A 26,017-nucleotide genomic window follows, 5' to 3' on the forward strand; every position below is an offset into this window, starting at 1 on the left:
TCTAAATATCTTGCTCATTGTATCTGATCAACTAAGAACTAAATGTGGATGTCAGAATCAGGAAGGTGCCTTTAGGTAAGTCTCCCGAGTATTCAATCACCATAAGGGAGGGCTGGAATGATGAGAATTTTAAAAGCTCTGAAAATTAACAAATAAGAGCAAAGTCTTGATTAGCAACAACAACCCAGAATGGATTGCACTGTTTCACTGATTTTCTTTTTTAGTTAAAAAAAAAAATCTACCAGATAATTGTATACATTTCAAGACTTTGGTGAAAATTATGTTAAAATATTTCAATCAACTAAGCGCACTGCCCTTGCTTTTAAGTAGATTTTGAGTCAGCGGCACCACTCCTTCTGTTCATTAAAGCATCCCAAGATACAATAAGAAAAAAAAAACCCAATTGTGTCTTGAACAATGCCTGAAATCTTTGTATGCACAAAAATCACATGTAAGTCTGCTATGTGCTCTGTATCTTTCATCTGCTACAATTATTCGGAGCCCGCAAGCAGGCATGAGCAGAGAGTGATGTCTCCAGGTGTTCCACCTTTCTCCGAAACACTTCTCCGAGTGCCGCACCCCAGGGAGTGCTGCTTTATGTCCAATATGCCACGTGAAGCTGAGACTTTGTAAGAATAGAGCTAATGGGCCAGGAACCGAGTGCCCACAGGAATGTGAGATGGTCCCCTAAAAGTGAAAGAAAAGTCTTTAACTTAGAAAGTTATATGCCTATTTCTTAATTCTTCCAAGTGAGGAGAGGAACTGTGGGGCTCGCTGCATTGCTCTTTTGCTCTATTGAGTGCAGAGGGCAAGTCTATCTGAAAGAAAACAGTGCCGATTTCAGCTAATTAAAATGTAAGTCGATGTTAGTATTGTTATTGTTATAATTGCTAATTCTAAATCTGTGAGGATTCTCAAGAGCAACAATCTCTGAATATGCTCTTTATTTTGTCATATTACACTATTCCCATTCTGCTTTTATTTCAGAGAGAGCAACCAGTGTCCATTTATCTTTTTTTCTTGGTATTATAGACTAACAAATATGTACAGAAATCTCTATAAAACACTTTTTCTCTGTAGAAGGAAACATGTTTCTAACTTGCAGAACTTGGAACACTGCTATATCTGACCTTCGAGAGTCCCATCTCTTTTTGATTAGCCCAGTGGATTCCAAAGTCCATGTGCATAGTGCAGAAGCCCCCCACCCCCACCGACCTTGGGGTTTGAGGAGAGGTCCTTCTGTGCAGGCATGGGACCCAACTCATTATTTATTCATAACCCCATGCAATATAGATTTAAAGTCTCTGTGTTCTCTCCTTCCCTGAACTTATTCTCATGTCTCCCATATATACAAATCCACACGGCATGAAGGGCTTTAGAAATGGTCTGAAGCCAAGAGACACTAGTCAAGAACATGAACTACTAAAAATAGGCCAATATTTTTTCTATTCAAAGTTATGAGTTGTTTTACTAAATCAGTGGAAGTCTTTCTTCCATCCTAATGTACCACAGAGCTATGACAGGCTCCCATAAGTAACCATGTCTTAGCACAGCACTGATGCCCTAGTGGGCAGTCTTATGCCCCTGGAGCAGGGCATGTAAGGCTTTCCTACAGGGGCAGGAAATATAGTGAATGTTTAACCCTTTGCCAGCAGCTACCACCTCCTTTCTTTACGTACTTCATATCCACGCATTACCTAGATTTTGTAGGCATCCTTCCCACTGGTTGTCCATCCACAGTCCTTCCTCAAGGTTTATCTTCTCAAGAAATTGACTAAGAAATCGTTTTCAAGTTCAAGATTCCAAGTTCCAATCACATCTCCACTACTTTCTAGCCTTGGAAAACTTTGCCATCTTTTAACTGATTTGAATCGCCACATTTGCATAGTAATTGGAAATAAGTTTTTATCTGCCTACTTCATAAGGCACTTGTGAGAATCAGATGAGATTGTATATGAAAACTACAAAGTCTTTTATGCATGCAAAGCAATAAGATCATTATTCTGCTAAAGTTATACCAACTTCAACTCAAGAAACAAAGACAGCGCCCCTTCCATGCTCATATGTCATACAGATTCACAAAGGCCTATATGAAACAATAAAATGGGTTTCATCAAATTTGGAAATTAATCACATCTTCACATTGTGGTCAAATCTAATATCCATGTTTACCTGTCTCAGAGAGCAGTTTTGTAGCCTCCAGCACCTTCTCAGTATATACACCAGCTTCATAGTTCTCCATCTCAGCATTGATGATGTGTATGACTCGAGCTGCCCGGCCCCTGATGGCCCCCGCAGTCCGGTCCAGAGTGTCCACATCCCCCTCTTGGAGGGCTATCACACACTTGTTCACGTCCTCCAAGATGTGATTTTCTGAGGAGAAAACAGGTACATGTGTGTATGATGTCACATTAGTCAGACCTTAATAACCAATCTAAGATTCATCACTATCAGGAACCATCATCTTGTACATACCCATATATGCCTAACAACACAGAAATGACATTTAAAGGACAAAGTTTATAATTACAATAGTGGTTCTCAAACTTGAGCACAGCCTGAGGACTTGGAAAATCATATAGACTATTAGGCATCATTCCCAGGGTTTTTGATTTGGCCTGAGTTGTAGCCCCAGAATTGCATTTCTATCAAGTTCTCAGATGCAGATTTTCCCAGTTTAGGGAGCATACTTTGAAGACCACAAACTTTGTTTCTTTCAATGTTTTGAGATCTAAAGACTTTTAGAAGTGTTTGTGGCAATTCACACTAAGTTGACTGGCCAAACAGGAACATTTCTGGACATGACCAGAGGTTTTTCTAGACATGACCAGCCTTGGGTGCATGTTTGTTTGATCGTGTTTTTATTAAGGAATATTTAGGGGAAACCACCCAGCCATCTTCTAATGCCACGACGTGCACAAGGCATATGCAGTGGGGAAGATGGTCACAGAGTTCTCCATAGTTTAAATACAATTCAGTCCTGTGGCTGGTTCCCTCAGATTGGAGTCAAGGTCTGTGATCGCTTTCCTGCTATTGCCCAAAATAGAACCCAATCAAGCAGGATGGGAAGCTTTGCTCTCTACTAGCATAGAGAAAACACATGATCTGTTCCCTCACAGTTTTGCAAGGATGCAATTTTGTATTTCTCATGTCCAATGTGAGATTTGTAATTATGTCTCTGCACATTCTTTAGAAATAGAATACTAAGGAAATGTTCAAAAAGTTTAGTATTTTCTGTGTGAGGAAAGAAAATAACTTAAACTGAAAATAACACATACACACACCAAACAGATAAATAGAACAAGTTTGGAAATAACGTTAAATAATCTAGTACCTTTTAAAAATTGTAACTGCCAAACTCAATGAATAGCTAATAAAGGATTAAAATAAATATTTACCATTTTAAACAGTTTCTAGAACTAGCTCTAATTTTAAAATTCCCAAAGAAGAAATGGGAGGGTACTCGGCAAACCCCAGTCTCTACCATAGATCCCTCCCACTTTCACGACAGAATCGTTCAGAAGGGAGAGTTGTTCCTATAAAACATTTTGGTAGGAAATTGCAAAGTATAACTCACTTTTCATCAAGGAACATCTGTTTTGACCTCAATAGTATGATTTCCTCACTCAACCATAACAAATTTGTGATTTCTATAATCCCTAGTTCTTCCATTTCAAACATAAATTAGAACAGAAAAATAAATGTTTAATTTAACTTTATTTTTACTGTTGACACTGTTACAGATTCACCATTTGCCTCCCCTTTTCCTACCTCCCTCCACATCACCCCCTCCCCACTTCCCTCTGGCCATCACCACACTGTTGTCCGTGTCTGTGGGTTATGCATTATTGTTCTTTGGCTAACCCCTTTCCCTCCCCCCTCCCTTCAGACAGCTGTCAGTCTGTTCCATGTGTCCATACTTCTGTTTCTATTTTGTTCATCAGTTTATTTTCAGGCATCTTAAAGTCCAAGTAGTAGTACTTCTGAATGCTGATATTTGTCTAAGTAAAAGAGAGAATCAGTTTTGAAAATATAAACTCAGAAGTTTTCATTTTGATTAAAGAAATTCTGAAAACCTCCCCTTTTTATGAGATCTTGGATTTTATTATGCAAACTCACCTACAAGGACACCTGAGGAAAATGTTTACTCAAATGAAACTTGGTACAGAATTTTAAATACAAAACTTTGATTGAAGTAGGCCTCTCTTATATCTCTGCTGGATTCTTCCAAACAATTAAAATACTCCCTGATCCCTGAAAGTGAGCAACTGAGAAGTCTTCATGTCAAAAACAGGCATCCAGCTGCCATTTTCTTTGAATAGCCTAGTATAAGAATAGGCATAGCTACTGCTTTTCTGTGCATAGTTTAAAGATGGAATTTTGGAGTTCAATGAAAAAGAATTTGTTAATTATGATACTTATTTCTCTGGAGTTATTTTTTTAAATTGTGCAACCCACTTAAAACCCAATATCTTAAAATAAAAAGATAGTTTAAAAAAATTCTATTTCCCAAACTAGAACATGTGACTAATTTAATTAAAGGGCAAGAAAAAGAATATGCTTTTGTATATATAAACTATACATAGCAGAAGGAGGCCAGCAGAAGTTGAAAATCTGACATAAAAAACTTTGCTTTTAATTAGTCAGATCAGCAACTAATTTGTTCAATGGTAACCAGGTTAATCATATCATATGAATAAAGTATTGACTCAGTTTTCTGAGTCAACTCTTTTTTGAAATGTTAAGACAGTTTATGCAGCATTTCCCAATCTCCTCCAATTAGAGGTACCCTGTCATGGAAAAAACAAGTCACAATTCCCTCACAATAGTAGTTTTACTGGTATATGGCATATATATAAAAGCTCTGATGATAAAGACTCTTTAAGTAGACTTGCATTTTATTAACCTAAGTACCAACAACGTATTTTAAAAAGAGCTATACCTGTGTATGTAGACATGATTTAATCACAAAATAACACTTGTAAATATGTGTTGCTGGACCCCTTTTAATAGTTTCGCTCCTCCTACTCCCTACAACCTCAGGCCAGGGGCTCACAGGTTTGGAAACACACTGATCTGGTGTCTAGCAAGAAGAACAATGAAGCAGTTGAAGGCAGCACCCACACCTGAATTATATTTGCATTCACGGCTGCCTCATACACAAGAGGCAATCAAAGAAGAAATAGTGAATAAACTTGTCCATTGAAAAGGGACAATCAAATATATTTTTTGATACTAAGGTATTTTCAAGAGAAAGAATTCATTAAGTAAGAAAACAGAGGAATGCTCTTCCAACTAGAAAATAACAGAGAGGTGAAAGTAGTAATAAAAATCATGTGCATTCCAGAGATGATTACACTGCTAGGAAAAGGTGCTCAGGTATTTCGGGTATCACACCTGGATATAAAGCATGGCATTTAAACATATGATAAAACGTTTGACTGCAACAGATTCTGTGATAAACTTCCTTTAATTTTTGCAGCCTATTTCAGACAAGATGTAATTTTGTCACAGAAATCACTGATGACCAAACTACTTAATCATTATAAACCTTAAAGCTATTGTTTCTAAATTCAAAAACGAAGTTCACAGTATGAATTTTTAAAAGGAAACAAACTCAAGACCCTGGAATCAAAGAAAAGAAAAAGAAAAGGCAAACAAAAAACAAAAGAGTTTTGAACATTATAGGATTGCGTTAATAGCTTTTTCAGATCTTAGATGCCTGCTATTTTGTGAGCCAAACCCAAGAATTAAACTGCTACATGGTTAATGCCAAGATGCTCATTTAAAAACAGTATTGCAATTGTAGTTTTTGCCCAATGGGAAAAAGTTAAAATGCTCTAACACAGCCATTCCATTTCTTTATGAGCCTAGGTCACATTGGAAAATTGGTTTTGCTCCTGTAACGTTAATAGCCAGAGTCGTCGCACCCCAAACTTGTTGCACTCAGAGACACACACGTCCAGGTAGCATGAGCAAAACAAAACACATAACACTATCATCCTTTAAACACAAAGATCTTTGTTGTTGTTGTTGTTTTTGAAATAGACTTTCCTGCCAGAATAGATATTCCCTTAAGAAGAAACTGATATATAAAATGTCATTAGTGCCATTTCAAAATATGTTCTGGGCCAATCTTGCAATTTAAGAATGCAAATATTTTGGCTCCAGCTCAGAGAGGAAATGAGAAGTAGTTTCCCCAACTATTGGGCTGTGTCCACAGCCTACCAGCAGGAGAGTGGGATGGGTCATTATCTGTCAAGTTCTTCTGTGGGAAGGTGCCTGCTGCCTCCAAAGGCATGCTCCAGCAGGCCCAGCGAGGCCGGCTCCCTGGCAGTGCTGTTCACTCTCCTGTCATGGCAGCTGTGGCACTTGTACCACTGGGCTTGGACTGTACTGTGTTATCAGTGGAGGCCAAAGCCTTTTCTTGTTGTCAGTAATAATGAGTTGCACAAAGGAATGGCAGGGAGAAAGGGGGCAAAGAGGTGGGGATGGTGTGAGAAAATTAAGAAAAGCTATGCACTATTGAAAAAGTCTGAGATAGGACCTGCCCACCTTGCTTCTCCCCCTCCTCAGAAATTTTTGTATAGACATTTAAAGAAAGGGATAAGTTAGGGAAGTGAGAAGTTCTGAAATGCTTCCTCTTGGAAAAGCTAAAGTGTGGGTATTTTCTACTCGTTTGTAGCTAGAAGAGGATGAAGGGTAAGCTTTCTAGGGGCTATTGGGATTGCTCTGTGAGATCTCAGCCTGGGTGGGGCATCCCCTTGCCCCTTCCTGGGGGCTCCGTGGTCATCCTGACAACAACTGGGTACATATTAGAAAGATTTTCAATATTGTTGGCCACCCTTCTATTCCTTCCTATCCAAATCCCCAATGTGCCTATCCAGATAGCTCCTAAACAATTCATGAGAGATGCATTTCTTGGGTACATCTTTTGTGATGTTAGGACTCGGACATCATAAAAGCAAAAATCCCAGGAAAGGCAACATTGAGTTCTTTATTAGCCAAATCCTAGATATGAGTATATATAAGTGAATAGCTCTTTTGATGAGTCATCAAAATAGAGCACCTTGGGAATGAAGAACAGGATGGATTTCTGAAAGGGACTAGAGAGAGAAATGAAGATGCCAGAGGTGGAGGGAAGGGAGCTGTAAGGAAAGCTAGAAGCACCAAAGGAATTTTCCTTTCTAGCTTGACTTATTGGGAGTCATGTAACTTCTGAAAAGAGGATAATCTGAATTTTAATGCCCTCTCCACCAAGTTACCTACCCTCTCAACGACTTCATTTTCTCAAAGCCTCAGAATACCAAAACTTGTTCCACAGAATTTTGGCAAGAATTCAAGCAAACAGCAGAGAGTTGGGCAAATTATAGACACTGAGCATGTGTTAGCTTGTTTTTCCCATCTGCCTTGTCTTGCCCTCCATGGTTTCAAAGTCAGCTTTTCGATTATCCATCAGATCTATAGATTCAACTATGCCACTGTCAGACAACCTTTAAACAGAAGCCTCCAGTGGAAATCCATCTTCTTTTTTTTTCATGAGAAGGAAAGAATACACCTAGGAAGAATTCCCAAATACAACCGCCTCCCCTAGGAATCTCTCCCACACTGCTGCAGTCAGCAGCCCTGTTGGCTTGGTCCTACCAGCAGTGTTGTGACTTCTCCCTCTCAGGCCTCAGTGGCCAAGTGCAAGAATAGCATGGTCAAGGCTATGGCTGACTGACTTAACAGATGTGAGTTCCACACACCTGTGGGTAAAATCAACACCGGGTCAATTTGAAATTTTCAAGGGCTACTAGGTTATTTGGATACCTCACATTGGAGGCCAATGTTTCCAGTGACTTCTTCCCCTACTCCTCACACAAAGACTCTTCTATATGAACTGAGCCAAAGGTGTTTGGGGAAAAAGACCCAGTTTTGGGCTGGTGGTCCTATTCTGCTATGGCACTGATGAATCCCATTACAGGTCAAAATAGTCACTGACTGCACTGTATTCAAATGCACTAACATCCTTCAGTCTGGCTTCATTTACAAGGAAGAAAATCAGAATTTCGAGGGATGACTAGTTCTGCTTGCTTTCTCTCTCTTCCTTACACAGCCTCATAGACAAGTGCCCAAAGCCTCAATAATGGTTCCCAAGTATCTTCTAATGGGTTCATTCTGTGGCTAATATTTCTTCCTGGCTTATGGAAAACCTGGACAACTTCACTTATTACAAAAATGACCCCCTCACCACAGCCAAATTGAAACAGATTTTTTAAAGATGTAAACATAAACCATAAAGATTAACCAATCAAATACCCCATACCCTTTTTCAGATGGGTGATTCAGCTGCATCAGAGACCATCCTCTTTTTAAAAACACCAGGAACTAGAAAAGAACCTAAGTCTTCTTAAATAATCCATTTGGGCTTCTGATCTTTATTGGAAAGTTGTGTTTTCCCCTGCTAATGCTTTGACTAGTATCTTGAAATGATGTGCCCACTGAAGAAGAATTTTCAAGAGGGTATGAGAGTCACATTTGCAGAGATGATTGAAAGCTCAGAGGGACAAGAAGAGCACTTGAAACACAGACCCATGACATTTACAAATTTCCTTATCTCATCCTGCTCTCTTCCTTCAGCCTCCTTGCAAGGGGCCTGTTTCTGATTACCTGAAACAGAAAGAAAGTCATCCACCGAGGTGATGTCATCCACAGCCTCCGTCAGCACTCGGACCTGCTTCTCCCACTGGTCTTTGAAGACGTCCATGTTGTCCTGAGCAACTTTGCTCTGTGGCCGGGCAGCCAGGGTGAGAGCCGCATTGATGACCTGTTCGTTAGAAACAGTCCAAGGACACATTGAGAACTCTCTTCAAAATACCATCTTGAAACCCCGAGCTGTGTAGCTTCTTCAGATAAGTGGGTTCTCAGTGTTCAGAAGGACAATAAAAAACATGAATGATGAAGTACATCATCAACTACCATTAGTTTTTGTTTGCTTTGCTTCTCTTTTAAGATACAGTAATTAGCATCAGGTTTCTGAAAGTGTTTACTGGACAAGTCCTGTTTACTTATCACAGACGTGGCAGAAGCGTAACTCTTGTTCTACATGTTCAAGCTTATAATTTAGTTGTTGAAACAAGGTATATAGACATGGAATACTTAAATAACAGCCCACAACAAATAAAACAAAGCCAATATGAGTAGAAGAGATAATGATTGCCACAGTAATTGTGAAGAGACTGGAATAGTTAGATTCTCTCTCTCTCTCTCTCTCTCTTTTGTTTTTTGATAAAAGCAGAACTTGAAACAGCCCATAGAGGTTCAGTAGCCCATTTCAGTGAGAGGACAGAGGGCAAGGCAAGGAAAAGAGTGACATGAGGGCTGGAGTGTGAAACGTCCTGAGTATCAAGTCACCAACCAGTTTTTGAAACAAAGTGAATAAAGCTTACCTGGGGACACAGGCTGTCAATCTGGGTGGCTGCCATTCGAACTAATTTCACCCCTTCTTCATTGTTGGAGATAGAACAGGCCAAATTGGCAACCTGAATGGAAGAATATTTGAGTGAAAATTACATGGGGGCAAAGGAAAAGTGTCCTGTTGTGTGACCTTGCACCTTCTCTGGAGAGCGACTCATCCAGGAGAAGTCTTTCACAAATAAGATTAGGGTATCCTTCAATGTTGAATCAAACACTACTAGTTTTAATACTAAGTTAGGCATCTCTTCCAGAATAGGATGCTAATAACATATCATTGCTTCAGGATGCTCATGCACACACAATAATGTATTTTACCTGCATTGATTTGAACCATTGTCTGCTATGGCTGCCCTACTCTGTAACTCGAGCCCTCTTAGACTCATCACTGAATGCAGAACACTGTGATTTGGGCCACATAAGTACTAAATTGTAAATACTAAGATATGTTATAGGCAATGCTTTGAATTTAAAAGAGACTCATAGTAAGCTAAAAATCAGTGTGCTCTACCTGAAGGAACTCAGAGCTGCCTGTCAGAGTCTGTCAGGAAGACGTCAGTCCACAATAGCCAACTGTAATGTTTTCAGGGGCTGCATGGTCTGAGAAATGTGTAGAAGAGATTGGTATAATCCATAGGTAGCAGTGGAGCGTGGGGCAAATGAAAACATGCAGGGCTAGTATAAAGGCACTCAAATTTCATATTTTTAACACTTGACACCAACCAAAACAGCTGAACTGCATTTAAGATCCCAGGTCAAGCATTTCAATTTATATTATCCCTTTTCTTCGAGGAGTGAGAATTGGTAATACAAGGTCAGATTGATTGGCCAAGGCCAACAGCACACAAAACAACCATCAAAACACTGATAAGTCCCATCAGGCAGGTGTAAACAGGACAGGAGGATGGGAATTAGAAAAGGCAAAGGAGAAGAGAAGGGGTGCCAGCCAGGCTTGGGAGCAGTAGGGCAAGTAGAACAAGTGATTAGCAGAGAGACGATCCCAGGCAGCCTCCTGGCCACCTGCCCTGTTATATCTGGCTTGCTTCTGCTCAAAACCATGCTTTCCTACCATGTCTTAATGCCCTGGGAGATTACACTGCATCACACATGTGCAGAGTTCCTAATGTGAAAGAAATCTTAGTTAAACAGTGGGGAACAGTGGGGAAAGCACAGAACTAGAGATCATTTGGAGGACCATCACTCGTCAGCAAAAGGAAATGGGTAGATGGTAATAGTAGAACTACTTTCAAATCCTACTTCAATAAATCATTAGTCCAAACAACCCTGTCTTGAAGTTTTTAAGGATATATTAAGCATATTATAGTGAGTATATATAGTACTAAGAGAGACGACAGACTGAGTTCCAAACTTTATCATGTAGTTTCTTATATTTAATACCTTTATATTTATAAATACCTTTATATTTATAAAATATTTATAAATACCTTTGTATTAATAAAAGGTGATTAAATGCCTTATATTTAATCACCTTTGATTCTTCAGATAGTTGTCAGAATAAGTGTGTGAGAAAGACAAATATATCTTGATACTAAATGCCCGAGGGTATGAGGTTCCTTAAAGGCAACTCCCCATAGTTCTTCAATTATTTTTATTCTCTTTAATTTATAGATCCATAAATTCTAATGTCCGGCAGCCTCCACTCTGCAATACACTCCTGCTGTTTAAGTGCACTTAAAATCAAAATTTCATTTACCTTATATTGTATTCAAGAACATTCTGAAAATATTTCCAATATGGTGCTAAGGACTTCACTATCCCCAAAGGCAGGCTTGTGTATTTTAAATTGGTTGTGGACTCAGTCCAAATTCCTACCTTCCTTATTCTGCTTTATCTTGCCTTTCTACTTCCCACTCGACATTGGTACCATAATGACTCTGCACATGGCTTCATATATTGTGATTTCTAGACCTCTGGCAGCAAACATTCGTTTCAATCTTGAGGCAGCTCCCAATCAATAATGCAGCTTGAAATGCCAGTTGATAATTAAACACCAGCCCAAGACTAGTGCACACAGTAGGTACTTAAGAATTGTTTAACTGCTTGCTCTTTATAGCTCTTATGTTATAATATCAGAAACTGTGCTAAAAAAGTCCTATTTTTCAAATCACAATATTTTCTCCTTAAAAAATAGTTTTAGCATGATAATCTTCCTAATGCAGGAAGAAGGGGAAGGGAATGGTACACTAGAATCATTAGACATTTGAAAAAGATTAATAGCAACAACAATGGTAGATAACAGACCATTAATAGGTTTGTGTTACTAGATTGCAACCCAAAAGATGTTGAGCAGTATGGTTAAATTTAATAGATTTTGAACTTGCTTGCATCCACCAAGCAAGTAATATTTATAGGCTGGCTCTGGCCTCTGCTTTCTCCATTCTTGAATTGTTTACAACTTAGCTGAGTCAGGAAGAATCACTTGACCTTCCTAGAGGCTTAGTGAACAAAGTCTATCATTAACTATTAAGTGTTGGGCTATTTTGATTGATTTGGGATTTCTGAAAGTGACTAGGTCTATGAATAAAGTTGGCACAGCTCCTTGGTGAACTAATCGTACGAAATTCCCATCAATCTTTTATGGGAGGAAGACTCTCCCCTCCACACACACACATGCACATAACTTCTGAGAGCATAATGAATTTGGGGCAATGGAAACTGCAAAGACCAGGCCAAGTCTCTCTATCTGACTTACTGCCTTAGAAGTGGTTTTCTTACAGAAAAGAAAGAAGCTTAGTTGTCATTACTAAATTGTGTGTTGCTGACTGCAAGAACTGAGTGGGTTCAAAAAAAAGAACCCCAGGGCGGGAATCAGTAAACACATGGAGGGTTATGACCATTTTACAATAACCCATTTTACAATAACCCATGATCCACTTTACAATATTTTTTTCTAATTGTTTGATTAGCACAACTTTCTGGAGACTCAAAAATTATGACATTTCTGCTCTTCTAGAGGCACATCATGTAAGTAGGTGAAGCAAACAATACTATCAGTAAGATTAGAAAGACGGTAAACCAGCAAGGCAGTCTGATGCTGATTCAAGAAAACAACTGGCTCCTTGAACTGAATTTGTACTACAACCGGCATTCGATCCCTAATGTTTAACAATCACCTCAGCAGACCAAAAAGCAGGTAGAGAGAGTCCAGGAACCCGGGCGGGAGAGCTAAAGTGGACAAATTCAGAAACATGTGGAACCCTCATGAAAATATATTGTGACCACTTAAAATGCAAGATGTTTTTAATCACAAAAATATCCTGCATAGCTCAAATTTCAAGATGAGTAGCATATCACGACTGTGAAATTTGGTTTTCTGTGGATATTGCTACAGAAAGCAGCTTCGTTTCAAAAATGCTGCCATAGTCTTGTTTGAACACTTACAATAAAAGCCAAAATGCCTGGAAGGCTTAGCTTTAATTAGACATTACTAATAAAGTATTTAACTCTAAAGTGATATGAGGTGTATCAGAAAGACAAGAATGTTTTCTTCTTTTCTGGCTGCCTTAGAAATCAAATTACTTTTTTTAAATATGTGTAATTCTGTTCATTTTAAATGCCAGTGCATATTTGATGCATTCAACCCCCAAACACTCCATCATTTCATTAACTTTTACAGCTTTAGGTCATGTTGGTGTTTTAAGAACACACTATTGAAGTAAATCAGAACAGCAATCCTGAGGTTTATAAAGTACTTGCTCCTCATGTTAATATTTCATTATCACCATAAATTTGAGAATAAAATGAACAAACTTACCATTAGAAGGGGATTTATGGCATTTCCAGACACTACAGTCACATGGCCATAGAAAAGCATGAAGGAAGAGACGACGGCACAAACCCCACACACAGTCACCCTCTATAACATCCATGGCAATGAAGAATGCTATGGTCTCAATCTGAAGATGTACTTAGTTATCTGCACTGATAGAATTGACACACAAAAGGGCGTTAACATACATGTGCCTATCTTGTCTAGAATTGTAAGGGTCCTATAGAACATGCCTCATATATTACTGACGGAATTTTACAATTCAGTGAGAGATGAAATGATACACTTCCCTGAAATCTTTGAGAGGCGAGACAGAAGCAGCTGATGTGAAGACAGGCATTTGACCTTAAGATGATGATGGATTCCGCAAAGATGGTCCTAGAAAAAGATCTAATGACCACCCTCATGATTTGATGTGAGGAGAGCCCCAATGATCTGGCCACCCCAGATTATGGTAGCAGCAGTATCTCTTCCTGGGTGGAGTATTTTGTTTTGTTTGTTTTTGTTTTTATTGTAGTATAGCATTATAATTGTTCTATTTTATTTTTTCCTTTTTAAATTGAATTGATTGGGGTGACATTGGTATGCATATTATATATAATATGTTTCAGGTGTACAATTCTATAATACATCATCAGTATATTGTATCGTGTCTTCACCACCCCAAGTCATGTCTTTTTCCATCACCACTTATCCCCCCTTGACCCTCTCCTGCCTTCCCCCCTCCCCCTTTTCCCCCCTGACTGAGGTATTTTGGAATCATTTTACAATTCAGCTGCCTTAGAAGGAGATGAGTTTATCAACCTGACTGCCAGGAACAGGGTTTCTCAAAGACAGAGGAGACAGCAGGGGTAGTTTGACAAGGGACGGATGGCTCAGTAGAGGTTGGCCGCTGGGGCAGCATGAAATCCCTGGGACAGGAGGAAATGAGAAACACTTTCTCATGCTTCCGTTTTAAATGACTTCTGGAAAGCATCTGATGCCTATAATTATTCCATATATTTTAATTTTTTTTAGAATCATATAATGGTAAGAACCTGGGCTTTAGAGTCAGGCAGCTAAGGTTTACATCTTGACACATCCTTGCCATCAAGCATGTTGCATTAGCGACATGAGCCTCAATTTCCTCAACTATAAAACATAAATATAAAATAACAAAGGTTGAAATAAAAAATGGACAGAGTGCTTAACCCAACACACAGTGAGAAGTTGACAGATGTTATCTTTATATTGTGAAAGGTCACTATGAAAGTTCAGAAATATTTTAATAACAGTACCCATCACTGACGTATGTATTCATCTATTCAAACACTGGTGCCTAGAATGTGCCACACACAGAGGTAACCAAATAGTTTTGTATTTTCTCAAGAAGTTTGTATTTTGGTGAAATTAAGTGAGTGCATTTTTGAAGTTCATATTGTAAAATTTATGACAGAGGAAATAAAGTAGAAGCAATGAGAGTAAAGGGAAGTCTAAGCGATCATTTGCATAGTTGATCTTTCAGTTATATATATTTTTATACAGTTGCAATCTCAGCATGTGTCTTTTTGTCACTGCTTAATCTCCTACATAGCAAATATTTCCAGATTCTTTATATACTTGTAATTATTTTTGTAATAATTGATTAAGATTCCTAAACATTTTTGCTTTATGTGTTCAGTCAATCTTCTGTTTTCATACACTTAAATAAGTCTCTGAAGTTTGCCCTTCCCCAAAACAAAGTTATGTACATCCTTAAGCATCCACTTTTGGCTCCTGTCAGAAGCGTACTTTCTGGGTCAGGGAAACTGGTTGTGTTGTGGCACTTATTTACATATGGCAGCAGTGCCTGCTGAAAGGTCCCCAGCCACCACATCAATCTCAACACCTTCTCAGCCACCACATCAATCTCAACGTCTTTCCAACCTTCATTCTACAAACCACAAGCGGAAATCAGGATTGCTAAAAAGTCATCTCACATTTCCGCAACTACACTGTGAATTCTTGCAGGACAGAAGTCTTCACTATATCTAGCACAGGTACTCAATTCCAATTTTTTGATTTTGCTAAGTTTCACAAATTCTATTCATCCTATATAAAGTAGAGCACCATTTAACTTGTCATAACTTAATCACTCCTAGAAGGATCCTTGAGTTCTATGATCTAAAATTGGGAGCAAGTACAGTTCTATGCACCATGCTTTTTGGAGTTTATCAACTCAGCATTCAGCAGCTAATACTAAATGAACTTCACACAATATGTGCCACACAGTGCTAGGAAGCAATTTCTTCCTAGTCCCACCAGGCCTCCTAACCTCGCCAGTACTTATGTACCTATGAGAACACAAATCTGCAATCCTTAGGGCTCCTCAGGGATGCAGAACTTCTCTTCTGCCTGTGCTCTTAGGTACACACACACCACTAGCAAATGCTGTTTGCATACCTCTGCCCAAATTAAAGTGATCAGTCTGCCCTGGTGACTTTAATAGAGGTGATCACCAGTTCACATTCACGAACAAATTAATGTGCTTGCTTCATAGCTGAATCACTCAGCATAAATCTATAACCTTCTTATATAAAAACCTCAGTGGCTTAAAATAATGCAATAAAGCACCACCTAATGCCTTCTTGATGCCTGTTCATCAATAGTGTGTGGTTGTGTGAAAAAGATAGGAGAGACTTGGCATGTGTTATCTAGAATCATGCAACAAATGCAATGCCCTTCTAATTACTATTGGCATCCTAGGGTTTTGTTTCACCATCCTTTCACTGAATTACTACCCTCTACTATTAATTGGTTTCTCAGAGTACCATGTAAGTGAAATATTAGTTGGCTTTCATACATGTGAGATGAATATAGCCCCACTGCATATCGGTGGGCCTGGAGCTCCAGGTTCTGTCTCTAGCAGTGGAGAAGGGCCACACTGCACCATTGGTGCTTGACTTTTATCAGAAGCCAAGGATCGTTTTCAGAATATCTGAATACCTACGTGCAGGTGTTCTCTACTGCCTGGTCTCATCCATTTCTAGATGACAAGCGGAAGTGTGGAGTCAAGGCCATGAGCACAGTGTGAAGGGACGATAGCCACCCTAACCAATATTATATCTGACCTCAGGCCCCTTTGTACAGAATTCCAAATTGATGAGGGTGACAGTCAGAAGTCCCCCCACTTTCTCCCCTTTATGCCTGTGGTTTTTGTCATTGTTGTTTGGTGGGGGGGGGGGTGGTAATAGAGGCAGGGTCCTCCACCAAGTAATCTTTTAGCAATCAGCTGAGGTTCAATTCAAAGTCCACGTGTCCTTGAAGACTGGCCAATAGGAATAGATTTCTTTGCTAAGGCTCTTCAGGGTTACTGCCCACACCACTGGCAGCTACTTACCATGTACTTTATTTGTGGGTATGTGCAGATAGATGAGTAAGTACTTACATATAGGATTAGAAATGCATATATATACACACACACGCACACACACAGGGTGGGGCAAGAGTAGGCTTACAGTTGTGAGTACATGAAACACTTTATTCTTATATTATTAATTTTTAATTATTGTATTATTTTCCACACAAATAACTGTAAATCTCCTTTTGCCTCACCCTGTATAGATATTGTCCATGCTCAGCTAAATTTCAGCCTCCTTGAAATAGGTTGTTTTGCTCACCCTTGTGGCCCCTATGGCGCCCTGTACAAGACCATGCACATAGCAGATGTAATTTTGGTCCCTGGATGTTTTCCGATCTCCTGCATTTACCTCTGTTGAGTCCTCCTCCCTCTTATGACTGCTTAGCCAGCAAAGCCCACTAACTGATTAGTCAAAGTATCTATTCACTAAGGTAATATTTCTCCTCCTGGAGAAAAATAATATCCTCTAATATATTCCTCCTAATATAACATCTTAACCAAATTAAGATGTTCCTGAGTCCTTAAGAACTTTAAAATGTACACTGTAGAAACTTCAGGCCCCCAGGGAAGCCATGGGGGAAATATGTAGGAACAGAGATCTTTCTTTAAGCTCTGTCATCTTTATCCAAAAATTGTTTTGTCTTTTCTTCCTCTGATCACCTGATTCTGTGAATAAAATCCTATTGCAGCACATCTTTGCCCATTCACTTGCAAATTGTTTTTGCTGCATTTGCACAACGAGGGCACAGTTGAGTAGATACGCCAGAGACCACAGGACTCACAGCTTCAGGGTCTCCTTTGCCTAACACCTAGGAAGGATTTCCCCAGTTGTCTAACATTATTAGCCCAGTTAGTACACACAGTCCCTCACCTTCTCATCACTGAAGCTTTCTGCTTGCCTGTGTCCTGAATGACACAATCAGAAGAAGCCTCCTCATTTCATTGATAACCAAGACTTCTACAAATCTCTACCAAGCTGGAGACTCCCCTGTTGAGTGCCCTGCACCCCCTTCCTTCGACAGGCCACAAGCCCCTACAGAAGCCTACAAATATGCCAGTGTCTTGCTCAGCTCTGAAATCAAACACAATTCCATGATGCTATAACACAGTAGCATGGTGTCAGAGGGCTAGCCCCAGAGTTATTCCATGTCCTCTGGAACCATCTCTAAAAGGGCCCTGCCACATGGAACCCATTTTCTCCCATGTGACTTTCAAGTAGCCACCTCCACCTTGTTAGGCAACAGAGGCAACCATCACAGCACAGAACCTTGCCAGGCTTGGACCCCAGATGTGTCCTGGTTTCATCTGCAGGCCCTCAGGAGATGAGGGCCAGCTCTAGATGGAAGCAGCAGCTGTGATTGCAAAAGCACATGTCAACTTCCAGCCAAGGTTATGTTCATAACTAATGCTCCCAGGAATAGGCCAGGCCCGCAATACCCTTCAAATGTGCCTCAGCTTGGCAACTTTCTGCAGGAGAACTGTCTTGCTCTCATCCTCAGTGGTTCAGTTTTTCCCCTAGCTGAATTAGTCATCTGGGTGAATGGCCAGTCTGCCTGACCTTTCAATCTGCTGTGTAAAAAACAAACAAACAAACAACAAAAAAACAAGCCTGAAGACAGCATTCTGACTAATAGTCCCTGAGAAGAGAAAGAAATGAAGAAATTCTAGACATCTTGCTTCTGTTCAGCTTTGTACTCCCCAGGCTGTTTATGTAACCGTGGGCTTTTGCCTCAAATAAGCTCAGCATCGTTTTTCTATAGGATCCAGGTTTAGCAAGCATAGTTGTTTTGGGAGCATCAGTAATACTGTGTGTGCACACACAGGAAGGGAGAGAGAAAAAGAGGCCTATGAAGATATTTGGAGGTTATCATCAATGTAAATGCTCTTAGTTTAGTAAGCAATAATTAATTATAACATTGCCTAAGGCCTAAGTAATTTTTTACCTTTTAAAGGTCTTAAAACCTATTATTTCACAACAGAATATATTATGTATACAGATAAAGATGTACATAAATTGGCATTTTTTAGTGAGGAAATATGATTAACAAGCTATGCCCATGAGCCAAATGTGGCCACTCACTTGTTTTTGTACGGTCTTCAAGCAAAAAATAAATAAATAAATAAAAGTTTATACATTGGTTAAATATGGTTAAAATACATGCAGACAAATATGTGAGACCCTATATTATGTGGCCCACAAACCATAAGATATGTACTTTTCTTAACAAGAAAGTCTCCCAGCCCCTCTAACATGATACTGTTGTAAATGTGAAGATGCCATGGCATTTGCTTGTGGACCAGAATAGAAGTTGTTCCAACTGCTCCAGTTCTAGAAGTCTTTGCTTCTGTTCGATGAAGCGCTCTGTACTGATATCATTTCCCAACCTCTTCCCCCTTAAGGTCCCTCAAAGGCAAGGACCCTTCACATTCCTTGTACATTTATATTTATTTATTTATTTACATTTATATTAAACCGTATTACATTATTCGTTATTTCATCATGTTTAGCTTTTCCAAAAATCCAATCTATCCTCAGGGACTGAAGAACTGCTAAGTTTGAGAATGGTCCAAAGAATAAGCCCAAGACTTTAAGGGAAATTCACAAAGAATAAGTGTAAAAAAAAGCATGTTAGAAGCACTATTTCTAGAATATGGGCAAAACTCCCAAAGGGTCTACTTTGAAGAAAACAGCACTCTTCGGGATGAATATGTTTTACGTGGGGGTTGTACCTTATTTGTGCCAGGACCCATTAGATCTATAACAGTGTGTGAAGAAAGGAGTCCAGCTCACTGGTTTACATGGAGAGAATATGGGATAGAGCTTTAACATTCAAAGCATTGTCCACAGGCCGGCGAGAGAGCCATCACGGCTGGGGTGGGTGGGTGGTGAGTTAGAAAGCCAGAATCTCAGACCTTCTGAATCACAGTCCACATTGTACAGAACCCTCAGGTTGATTCTTAGAGCCATTGCAGTTTGAAAAGTATTGGCATAATGCAACTCGCACGAGATATGAAACTGGACCAGTGTGCTACTTGGGCAAGTACATTATTCTCTTTGTCATGTCATCCTCTGTAAAACTGTGCAGATGCCTAACTTTCGTGAGAAGGATAAATTATTATAAGGTGTCAAGCAAATAAGTGTTCCCCAAAAGGTTGACTCCTGTTATATGATTATGTGAGCCACTATAATACAGTAAATACTAAAACAAAGTGAGAAAAGCCATTTGATGGAAAGTGTTTGGCAATTTAGTCTGTTTTTTTGAAAATGATTTGACATTGGCTATAGGAAGTCAATGACTAACTCATATGAGAACATAATGTATAACTCAGAAGGGGTTTTAAAACCCTGCAATGCAATGGTTCTAGCCCTGGTTGCATATCCTAAACACCGGAAGTATTAAACAAACAAACAAACAAATACCAATGCACAGGCCTGACCTGAGATGCCAGAGTGGGGCTTGTCCATCCGTAGATTTTTATTTTTAAGTTTCCCTGGATGATTCAAGTGTCCAGCCAAGGCTGAAAACCATTGGTCAAATCCCAGCCCTTCTCCACGTGCTCCACTGTCATCCATTTTACCAAAGGGAATTATTCTAAAGTCTTCTTTAGAAGACTTGCCCTTGGTCATGTAGCTAAGTTTCTGCAAAATAGAGGCCAGGATCCAGGGCTCTCTTTCTGTCATTCCTGACTGTGGATGGGCATTGAAAACTCAAAAGAAGCATTAAAATTATATATATACATATATATATATACACACAAATTATATATACATATTAAATTTTATATATGACATAAATGTTATATATATAAATGTCATGTGTGTGTGTGTGTCAGCCTGAGATCCATTCTCACAGATTCTGTGGTGCCTATTCTTTGGTGTGGACTATACATGGGGAACTTAAAGCTCCCCAGCTAAGCCTAATATGCAGCCCAAGTGGAGAACTGTCTCCCCATTCTAAATTTAATCTAATCATACTCCAAATTCAATTCGAGCATTTCCCAGCAGTGTTTCCTCCTCCTCTAAGTCTTTACTCTGTGTCCATCAGTTCTGATGTCTCCTAATGAAGACAGATCAGGAAGAGCCACGGAGAACTCTTTCCCAAGTTTTCCAAGTTTTCCCGATCACGAGAATCACCTGGGTGCTTAAGCATGTATTTCACCAAAAGTTTCTGATTCTGGAGGTCTGCGATGGGTCTGACAATTTCTGGTTTCAAAAGACTCCCCTGATGGCATTTATGAGGCACATTTCAGATAACCCAGTAGCAACTGCATCACTTGGAAGTCATTAGAAGTGCCTGTTGTTGGCACCACCCCAGACCTAAGGACTCAGAAGCCCGGGGGTTGGGGCCCAGCTGTGTGTGCGTTAATGCTCTGGCCAGATAATCTGGATGTACATTCAAGTTTGAGACCCACAGATCTACCACAAAGTCTTCATTCGACAAATGGTACCTGGTTTCTAGTTTCCAGGAACAAGAATTTCCCCTAAACAGCACCTGTTTTTCTTCCTTTAATTTTTTTTTTAAAAATCCTATATCACTTTTTGCAAGTCCATGACAATAAGTATTTTGGGAGGTTTTCCTTTTTTACCACTTTTAATCAGAGAGGCTTAACTATTCTCATTATTCATAAACATTCTGAGTAAGAGTGAGACTCTGTAATCTGACACCAAAAGGGACATTTTCCTGGGTATTCTGGGTGGTGAAACCAGCTGGGTTATCTTGCTCTCAGATTCTCTCCCCTGAAATGCAGACATGCACACACACAACGATCTTTTATTATACACCCCCCCCCCCCGGTTTTATAAGGGTAACCAGAGGAGGATAAACATCCATATGTAGTTATCTCCAGGATTCCTAGAGAAGTTTACATGTAGGGGAATCCTGGATACCTGACTAGTATTTCAGACACCTTGAAAGTTACTGTTTCTCTCAATTCTCACAACACTTGGAGTAACAAGAGTTTCATTTGTGTGACTATTAATTGCACACTTTCTTAAGAAGTTTTATATGTATTTTCTCATGATCGCCTCACACACCTATGAGGTAGGTTCTATTATGATCATTGCCATTTTACAGGTGAGGAAATTCAGGCACAGAGAGTCCCCAGGTCACGTCACAGCAAGCGGGAAAGTCGGGCCTGAATGCCAGCAGACTAAGTCCAAAGCATATTCAACCAATGCCTATGCGACGCTCATTTCTCACTCACCACACATCTCTAAGCGGGAAATTCTTTGCTTGCATTTTACAGATTACAAACCGGAAGGTAAGAGAGGGTAAGGGCATTGCCTGGGTCATACAGTTAATGACTGGCAGAACTAACATTTGAATTGGAGTCCATTTCCGGGTCTCATGTATGTATGTCATTCACACACACACACACACACACACACACGATATGATATATATTATATATACATCATACACATATATGATATGTATACGATAGTATGTCATTCATATATATCATATATATCACACATATCATATATATTTATATATCCTATCATACATAAATGTATTTTTCACAGATATATTTCATATATATATCATTAAATATATGGTATTTATACATGTGATCACATATAAATATATATTTATATAATATATATTAAAATGAATATATATTGATTATATATAATATATTAAAAATACACATATACTATATAATATATAATATTATGAATATGTATCATATATTATAAATAGGGCTATTGTACCCTCTGCATTCTTACCAGTGGGGAAGGCAGCCTTCCGACTTTAAGTTATAGTCACCTTAAGAGGTATTTAGAAAAAGCTGACGTGATAAGAGTAATGAATGCCCTTCTAGCAGAAAATACACTTTCCAAAAGAGAAAACAAAGTCATGAAGGACACAGTTTGATACTGAGGATGAAGAGCAGATCAGAGAAGGGACACCGGAAAGTCAGGCTTGGTTGACTTCAATTTTGCACCTGAGTCTAGTCCTGCTCCTGAGCTTTACCAGACACAAATGCAGAGTCACCTAACTTGACCATGGTATCGAGTTGTTTCCCCCTTACTTCGAAAACATAAGAGAGGGTGTCACTAACACAGAATTCAGGGGTTGGCACAAAACAAGCTCCTTCAGATTGGAAAAGGCAGTGAGTCCCCAAACCTTTCAGAGACCTGCCTTCCCAGATTCCAGCTCCCAGGCAGGTGCTCACATGGAGCCCATCTAACCAAGCTAGGCAGGAGAGGGTTCCTGAGTGTCTGTTCCAAAGTAAAATTCAGGAAACTTAGAAGCATGTCTCTGGCTAGTTTCCTGCCTCTACCTCTCTAGGTGAAGAGAAACAAGATGGCAACAGTCAGTCAAAGAAATCCAGCTGTGTAATTCTGGCCCAGCCTAACCTGAAACCACCCAAAGAGAAAAGAGTTAGCCAGAGGACATTGGCTTCTGCTTCATTTGTTCACTCTCATGCTTAATGAGTTTAATTAATCACCACGGTTGGCTTGGTGAAGTCAAGCAAAATAAGAGAAAGAGACATTGTCTCTGCCTTCAAGCAGCCCACATCTGATGGGGTGAGGCAGCCCCACAGGAGCAAGCGCAGTGAGATACGAGACCTGCTGTCGCAGGCCATGTCAGCTGCAGTGGACACACAAAACGGGGGGCGATTCTATTTTGTGAGAGGGCTTGTAGGGGCAGAGGTCACTCAGGAAATACTTCAGTGATACAATCCTAAGTCTTGCACAAGGCAGAGCCTAAGGTGGGAGAGAAGGAAAGGGTATGTAGAGGATGGAGGCATAGGCAGGGAATTCCAGGGAGAAGGAACAATGTGAGCCAGGTCCAAGGAGCCTGGGCTGTTTGGATGTTGGCAGGCAGTTCATGAAAGACTGAGCATAAGGGGGGCGGGCGGGGGGCAGCAGATAATACAGCTGGGGCCGAAGTCAATGCCAGGGAAAGCGGAAATTTCACTTTCCCCTGTAGGCAACGGTGAAGACTTTCAGCGTGTCAGGAATGAGTGGACAGATGTTTTAGGAAGAACACTTGGACAGTTGTTTGGAATGTGAATGGAAGGAGAATGAGACAGGCAGAGCTGGGGTCTGCCTGTAGAGTCAGATTGCAGAAAGGAAACTGTGCGCCTGCTATATATAGAATGGGAAGAAACAGGGTGCATGAAGGCCAGTGCACAAGACAGCACTTTATGAGTTACCTTCTCTGACCCCTATTTTATAGACAAGGACATTGAGACTCAGAGAGGTTAAGTACATCCCCCCATAATCACCCTGCCAGTCAGGTTCATGGCCAGGACTAATCAATCCCTGGCCTGTCTTCCCGAAGTCCTACCCACTCTCGCCAGGGGCTTCTGTAGTTCCATCTCCTACTGAAGGCCTGCAATCCCCACCAACAGCTACCCTGTTGCTGTGACAACCCAGGCCGAAATTGGTAACTCCTGAGGTCAAGGTCAAAAGGCCCTGTTCTATGCTTTTGCTTACTCTACCCATTTTACCTCAAAAGTCAAAATTCAGGCCCCATGCAATCCAGGAAGCCTTACTTGACTAACCCCACAGAGGCTAAGACTGTACTCTGAAATTTTATAATTATAATATTAGCTTTAAAAATGTGTCTCCAGTTTGGTTATGTTAAAACTGTTCTCCTCTGTGAAGATCTTGTCTTCCTAATTATAACATATGCTTCTCAGAGGCAGGCACTGGCTCCCGCGTCCCATGAAATGTGATGCTGGGAACACAATGGGTGTCAAACCCTCCTTCCTGCGTGCCAGCTTCTGGCTGCATGTCACTGTGCCCCTCACAAGAGGGGAGGGCAACTCACCTTGGAGCCCAGCCTCCTCACATGCTCAGAACTGACACATAAAATGTCATTTAAAGTTTAATTCCAGGAAGAGGAATTGGCATCACCCATCTTCCTCTCTCCAGCTCCTCCCTGATAACTTTCTCTTCTTGCAGGCCTGCCATTATCACCAAGACATGAATATTTTCCTCCTCCCACCTCTCTTTCCCACGCTCCAATCATTCACATGGAGTTTCTCCTAAAAATTTACAGTTTGGCATTATACATCTTTTTTGATTGTATTAAAAGTTGATTCTCTCTGTTCACTGGTGCCAACCTAATATTTACTTAGCCTTTGTCACACTGACACCTCAGCTTTCATTTCTGCTCACCAATCTTGAATTCTGCTCTCCCCTATTCAGCCTGCTTGAGAAGTGCAAGACTGCTATAAATGTTTTTTCATTAAAAAGCTCCTCCTGCTAACTGCATAGAAATGGTATCCAATGATTCTGAACACTTTCTTCTTAAACAATTTCATGCTCTCCTGGGACCTTAACTATTTTCATCTTTGATTTGACAATTCCCAAATCATTATCCCAATCTGCCTTCCTTCTTCCACTCTTGATGTAATGTTCTGAATTGAGCCTTCTGCTCCAAAAAGGTGTCCCACAGTCACTTTGAAGGTAAAATTCCACAAAAAAACACCCATCCACCTTCTCGTCAGTTTCACTATTAGCTCGTGACAAACCAATCTCCTAATTACACAGGACAGGAAACTAAGATTGTCATTTAGTTTATACACAAGTCTTGTCACCTTTAACTTAACTGTAAAGTGTCTCTACTTTGCTTCCTTCCAATCCCTTTGCCATCGTCTGAGTTCAAGTCTTTATCAGCCCTCACTGTGATTGTTGGGATAAAATGCCACCAGTTTCAGATAGACGCTAAAGTCCTCCAAGCTGGCCCCGGCCTGAATCTCCAGCTTCACCCTTCACCTCATCCGTTCACAGCCCGATCCTCTCACTACAAAAGGCTACAACCTTCATTGAAACCTGACTTTTTAGCCCCTATTTCAAGGATGCTTGAAAACCAGCTGAAGTTCATATTAATAACTAATCACCCTAATGGGGTGACTATTTCTGCAACCCAGCAGAGCCCCCAAAAAGTTCATACTCTGGGTTTGGACTTCAAAGATGACCTCCATTTGGAGGCACAGAACACTTGATTCACTTTGACAGAAACAGAAGACCCAGGTTCCAGGTCTGCCCTGTGGGCAAATTCTAGAAAAAAAGACCAGCAGATGACACAATTTAGCAAGAGATTGTTATGGTGAACAATCACGTCATGGGGCATGTATTCCTTGAGTAATTTCACATTCTGGCTTCTCTCCATTTCTATTAATCCTCACACAAGAATATGTTTATTGATTTTAGAGAGAGAGAGAGACAGAGAAACACTGGTGGGTTGCCTCCCATATACACCCCAAATGGGAATCAAACCTACAACCTTGTTGGTGTATGGGATGATGCTTCAACCAACTGAACCACCCAGAAAGGGCTCTCATCATTTAATTTATTCTCCAGGGTCTGGTTCTTTCCTCCCTATGACTTTTCTGGTCATTCTGAAGAGATACAGTCTCAATTCAGCTAT

At 40.1% G+C, this 26,017-nt stretch overlaps 1 protein-coding gene across 4 annotated transcripts in view; it reads right to left on the reverse strand.

Annotated features, from left to right (window-relative positions):
- Positions 1 to 26,017, reverse strand: part of CTNNA2 (catenin alpha 2) — a 1,072,448-nt gene that overhangs the window by 88,341 nt on the left and 958,090 nt on the right. For all 4 annotated transcript variants that reach the window (XM_053924989.1, XM_053924987.1, XM_053924988.2 and 1 more), the window contains 3 exons: positions 9,432 to 9,524; positions 8,653 to 8,809; positions 2,173 to 2,373 (listed from right to left, as the gene is read on the reverse strand). In XM_053924989.1, coding sequence (XP_053780964.1) covers positions 2,173 to 2,373; positions 8,653 to 8,809; positions 9,432 to 9,524 — 451 coding nt within the window. The remainder of the gene's footprint in view (positions 1 to 2,172; positions 2,374 to 8,652; positions 8,810 to 9,431; positions 9,525 to 26,017) is intronic.

Source organism: Desmodus rotundus, chromosome 5 (assembly GCF_022682495.2).
Source record: "Desmodus rotundus isolate HL8 chromosome 5, HLdesRot8A.1, whole genome shotgun sequence".
Lineage (NCBI taxonomy): Eukaryota > Metazoa > Chordata > Mammalia > Chiroptera > Phyllostomidae > Desmodus > Desmodus rotundus.